This window comes from Antedon mediterranea, chromosome 4, assembly GCF_964355755.1.
Source record: "Antedon mediterranea chromosome 4, ecAntMedi1.1, whole genome shotgun sequence".
Taxonomy (NCBI): Eukaryota; Metazoa; Echinodermata; class Crinoidea; order Comatulida; family Antedonidae; genus Antedon; species Antedon mediterranea.
Window position 1 is genome coordinate 15,254,425 of NC_092673.1, and position 6,000 is coordinate 15,260,424.

Consider the following 6,000-nt stretch of genomic DNA (forward strand, 5'->3'; position numbering starts at 1 on the left):
CAATATCTCTCTGTTTCTTCTATTTTACGACAGATTTTGTTTTCTTAAGAGTGTTCCTTTTATGTAAACATAGAACACTTCTGTTAAATTGTCTCGATAAAAATTGCACATAATATGTTAACATCTCCTCGTAGCAGAAAAAGAAAGAAAGAAAGTCAAATTATTGGTAAAGTAAAAGGAAAAATATCGGCTGTAAATTATCAGATTAGATTAATATAGTCTAACAGTGATTCAATACAATTTTAGATATATAATTTAATCCAAAATAGTATGTTCAGTGGCTTGTTCTATGTTTTATTTCTATTGGAATAATAGTATGTTTCTCTGGACGTGAGTAAATGTTCATATTCATGTTTGTGGTAAAGAATTTGTTTGCATTTTAAGTTTGTTCACGTGAGATTTTGGAAGAATAACTTCCGGTTTTGACTTCAAAGGCTCAGCACTTTACTTTAATAAGCAGTGGGATAGATGCGCATGCTCACAGGTCCAGTTGTCCAAAACCCAAGAGGGCAATGGTGTGCAAATTAATATTGGAAATAGATCTGTAAATCCCAAAAGAAGTAATGCTAACAGTTTTCTCAGCTTCTTCAGTTGAGGATCGGAAACCACAGAGTGTGTTGTATGCTGAATAGCTCACTTCACAAACTATTCGCAATTGTTGTAGAAGCTTCGATCTTTCACGACGTGTTCTTACAATCGTGGATATATATTGCAGCATTGGATACGAAGAAGTAAGTTTTTGAAATTTTTTAAAATTGTAAACATTAATTTAGTAAAGATGAAATTACGGTATACTTTACATGATCTATCTATCTTGACATGTTTTTGTAATGTACATTGCATGTAATATACATGAGCATTATGCGACAATCTTATAAATACGCAAGGGAAAATGTTAATAGAAATACGTAATATTGATTGAAATTAATTTTTTTTATGTCTTTTTAGTTATACAAAATGGGAGAAGATTCGGCGATTTTTTGGAGTTTTGATGTTCCCTCTTATCCTGAAGAATACCCTGATGGTAAATACGTTTTTAACCAGTTTTATTTTCTCTTACCCACCTTATTAGTACCAGTCTGGATCCCATCCATTTGTTTGTAGTCTGTCGATCCAGAATTCTGGCGGTCAATCACTCTGAGAAAATGAGTGTGTCTTGACAATTTACATACTACCACGGTCAATATTTAACTAATTAAATTTGGGATTTTTTTGTATGTGCAACAAGTACATTGATCAATGACATAAATATTATTCTGTAGCTTGTAATGGTCATCATTGCGTTGTGTCCTAGAAACAAAGCGTTAGGGTTGATACAGTAATCAAATAAGAAAGTTTCTCCAAAAACCTAGCTGCAATATAAAATCATTGTTGTGGCTTTACCTTACATATATTTCTTTTTTGTAGAAGAAAGTGTTGATGAGATCGACGTACACGCTGAGCCATGGCTTAAGACATACTTAGCAGTAACAATTATTGCGTGCATCACAGGACTACCATTAAATTTTGCAATCCTTTTCATCATCATGAAAAAGAAACTGTACAGAGATGTTATATGGTTTTTACAAGGCGTGTTTAGTATTACTCTCATCGTGCGTATTATAATGATACCAATTGAGTACCATGCAAGCCGGCACCCCCGTGGATTTGCTTATGAAACTGTCGCTTCGTGTAAGGCGTTTCACTTCTTCGTTGAATTTTCAGGAGCAAGTTCAAACATGATGCTCTTGGCATTGCTTTCGGTTAGGTAAAAGTAAATCATTTTGTATACACCAATAATTTATACATCGAGTATATTTCATATGACATCGAGGGCACATTTCAGCAAACTTGATTTTAAAACATCCGTCTGCTGCGATCAGGAAGTTCTACGAAAATGACAATTGTCCAATTTATTTATATGCTAAGTATATAAATAAATTGGACAATTATACTCTGTTTTTAAAATTGGTTCCAACAATGATGCAACACAATGATGTACGTGCTACTAGTAGACTAGTATACACTAGAAAATGTTACATAAAGCTTGTTCGATCGAGTCTGACAACAGAAGTTTGCCATGATGACCCGTCGAAACTTTCCTTGCGTGTAGGCCTACGTAAATATTTCGTTTTCGTTGTTCTAGTAGGTAAGCGATCTTAAATATTGTCTTTTTATCCTATCAGGCTTATTTCGTTTACACCTCGGCGTCAGTACATTGCAAAGCATCCGATCATTTGTGGTGTTTTTGTGAGCATGGTCGTCATGTTTATTGCATTCTTTTCGACGGTTCCAATTGTGTCCTATTTGGTAAGTTATAAACAATCGTTATTATTTAAATTGAAATCCTAGACTGCACTGGAAACTTATGTTTGTAAACTCGAGCAAACTGCAAACTTGGCAAGACACAGATTTAGTGTAGACCATTTTTGTAAATCTGTAAGAAAAAAAGAAATTATGAGTTTGCAAAACAAGAAATTGGTGAATGGTACTAATACAGACTAGGCTTAACATTAATATTACATTCAAAAAATGAATAAATAAATAGTAGTAGTTTTACTATTTGAGACACACTTATAGAAGGCCTTTTATTTCTTTTGTCAAATGTATTTTTGGAAGTATATGTTCTTTATGTAAACACCAAAACGAACGGTTTAAATTTTCTTTTGTTTCAAACTAAATTAATAAATTTTTTTTCTTAACACAGTATTTCAAATGTTGCAATATTGTTATGAGTTTATTATATTATTTTAAATTTTTTATTTTAATGCGTTCTATCTCAACTTGTTTTTCACGTATTAGAGGAATAAAGCTAAATTTTGTGTAGAAGGCCTATTTATCAAATATCATTTGAAGAAATATTTATTTTATTTTTGTTAGGATCTAACTATATTTGATGACGAAAGAATAATGCGGATTTGCCACGTTCATTTTGACAAATACGACCCGTATCTCCGATGGAATAAATTCAATGTCAGTTTCTGTATGTTCATGCCGTTCATAATTGGTGTTATCTGTGTAATTATTATGGCAATCAACCAGACGAAATTCTATCGTGAATATTGTAAGACATCCGTGTCGTACCTACGCCAGCTCGACAGTGTGGATAATAAGGAAAACGGTTCAACTAAGGTTAGATTACTAAATAATGTACATCTATTTTGCTCTACATATTGTTAGCCAATTTGCAACTTCTGTGCAATTGGTCACATAGTATATATAGAGGGCGCTTAACTGACAACAAAAATCTGCATACTAAGCATTTGAAGAGAGCCCTCTATCAGATTTATTTAACTTTTTATGATATTCCATACTTGTTTGACAAGTATAACAATATACATATCCGCAAACTTGTTTTTGCTTTAATAACTTGTTTTATTTGTTATACATATTATATATATATATATACACAGTATCACTATAATTTTGTATTTACATTATGACATGACAAATTTAAATACATATACAAATTGTTTTGATGTGTTATGTGTTTTTTTTTCTATACTGTTGTCTAATGTTGTTTGTAATTTTGCTTACTGTTCTTTTTTATTTTGTAAAATGGATGCAGCATTAATTGATGTATGCCACCAATATAAAGGATTCTTATTAATAAATAAATAAAAATTCAGGCCGCAATACCTCAAAAATGCTTATGGAGATATCCCATGTAATAGGAATTCGCTTTCACACAAACAGATCCAATATTTTTTTTTATATATTTGTTTTTCTTTTAAGGCTAGTGATTTTGAGGATGACCGCCCTATGGTTGATGAAATTTACTCTGGGGAGTCTGAACAAGAAGAAAGAAGGGTAACTTATTATTACTGCACATTTTTAAATTTCAAAATGGCACTTCACGAAAAAACTTTCTGCGCATGCTCATAAGTGTCATGACGTTTGCAGAAATTAATAAAGAAAATGTTTTCCAGAAATATTATATAAGCGGATACAATTATTATATTATTATTATTATTTATTATAATAAATGATCAAAGAAGCATGTGCATTTACTAAACATAACTAAACTGATACCTTTGAAAATATTATTTTATTACTACTAACAACTGAAATTGAAGTAATTTCTGTATTTTCTTGCTTTCAGATAACGATTCTGCACATAGCATACATGGTTATATACATGGTGATCTTGCTGCCCTATGTTATCTCAGTAACGATGGCTGTGCATTACGCAAACGCCTACACATCTGTTCTCCACTGGGCGTTGAAGTATACTCACATCGTATCGTTAACTGTCGGAATCATAAACCCACTAGCGGCTTTTTTCATTATTCCAAAGTTACGCGAATTAAAATCTTAAGAACAAGAATCCATCATTCTGATGACACTGTAGACCTAAACATCATATGAGAATCTATTGAGGTTATTTGAAATGTGACTTGCACTATGTAGAATAGAACTGTTTAAAAAAAATATATTGAACTATATAAACTAATTGGGACACCTCTATTCAGGGGACACTTATATTTAGGGGACACCTCAATTCAGGGGACACCTCTCTCCAGGGGACACCTCTATTCAGGGGACACCCCATTCAGTAGGCCTATCGAAGCTTGGAGTCCCTTTTATAATGTATACTACCTTCCTGTCCTTTGCTATTCATGCTGTACTGAGACAATGTTTTTTTTACTTGTAAATTTGGTCTCTTAGAGTATTCTCTTAATATGGTATTATAATTCATGTAGGCCTATGATCAGTAAATTAATAGGGCAAACACCTCTCTTCAGGGGACACCTCTATTCATAGGACACCTCTATTCAGTAGGCCTACCGACGGAGTCCCTATTATAATGTATAATACCTTCCTGTCTTTTGCTGCATGCTGTACTGAGATAATGTTTTTTTAAATTAATATAGGCCTATGATCAGTAAATTAATAGGGCAAACACCACTCTGCAAGGGACACCTCTATTCAGGGGACACCTCTATTCAGTAGGCCTACCGACGGAGTCCCTTTTATAATATATAATACCTTCCTGTCCTTTGCTGCATGCTGTACTGAGATAATGTTTTTTTAAATTAATATAGGCCTATGATCAGTAAATTAATAGGGCAAACACCTCTCTGCAAGGGACACCTCTATTCAGGGGACACCTCTATTCAGTAGGCCTACCGACGGAGTCCATTTTATAATGTATAATACCTTCATGTCCTTTGCTGCATGCTGTACTGAGACAATGTTTTTTTTTCTTGTAAATTCGATCTCCTAGAGTAGTCTCTTAATATGGTATTATAATTCATGTAGGCCTATGATCAGTAAATTCATAGGGAAAAAAGATGTTAATTATAGTATAGCCAGTAATTGACTATTGTATAGCCATTGTCCGACACTATAGAACATACGTCATAAATAAAACAATTAATATAATCAAACCAGACTCTCCAATAACGGGAAACTCCGAAACTACATTTTGGGACGTCAGCCAAGGTATATTCACTGTGTATCACTAATGTGCCTACGTGCCACAGTGTGTACAGTTAACAATTATTGATGTTAGTCTTTTTGAAATGTTTGCTAAAAAAAAAGAAGAGTACATTTATACTTTTGTATAATGAATGTTATATTGTTAATCAGGATATGGTTATCAATATGTTCGGTTCGTAATTGGCAAACCTCTGATTATACAATTTGTATGCACCCATTTTAATTCTAAATTTTCAATATTTAGAATTACTTTATAATTACGTCTCTTTTGTAAATAATTGAAATACATTATAGGCCTATTATCGTATAATAAATCTAATATAACACAATCTATGTATATTTTAAATGATTAAGTTTTGAACAAATGTAACCATAAGCTTGTATATGATTGTATAAGAAAGGTATAAAGTCCCGTATTCATTGTGAACATAAGACAATGAGCCATTATGTGATAGGGTGGCCGCCTTATCCTTCCTATTTTTCATTTACAGCCAAGTGCCTGGTAAAAACTCACAATATGTAGATGTAAAGTGCTTTAAAGAATTAAAAGTAAAAATTGTTTTAAATCAAAAATTGAAA

At 32.5% G+C, this 6,000-nt stretch overlaps 1 protein-coding gene across 1 annotated transcript; it reads left to right on the top strand.

Annotated features, from left to right (window-relative positions):
• Nucleotides 1-773: 773 nt before the first annotated feature.
• LOC140046753 (uncharacterized) lies at nucleotides 774-6,000 on the top strand. Its single transcript, XM_072091468.1, has 7 exons — nucleotides 774-789; nucleotides 949-1,024; nucleotides 1,408-1,747; nucleotides 2,166-2,289; nucleotides 2,860-3,111; nucleotides 3,715-3,789; nucleotides 4,082-6,000. The coding sequence occupies exons 2-7, from the start codon at nucleotides 958-960 to the stop codon at nucleotides 4,295-4,297; spliced, it is 1,074 nt and encodes a 357-aa protein (XP_071947569.1). The 5' UTR covers nucleotides 774-789; nucleotides 949-957; the 3' UTR covers nucleotides 4,298-6,000.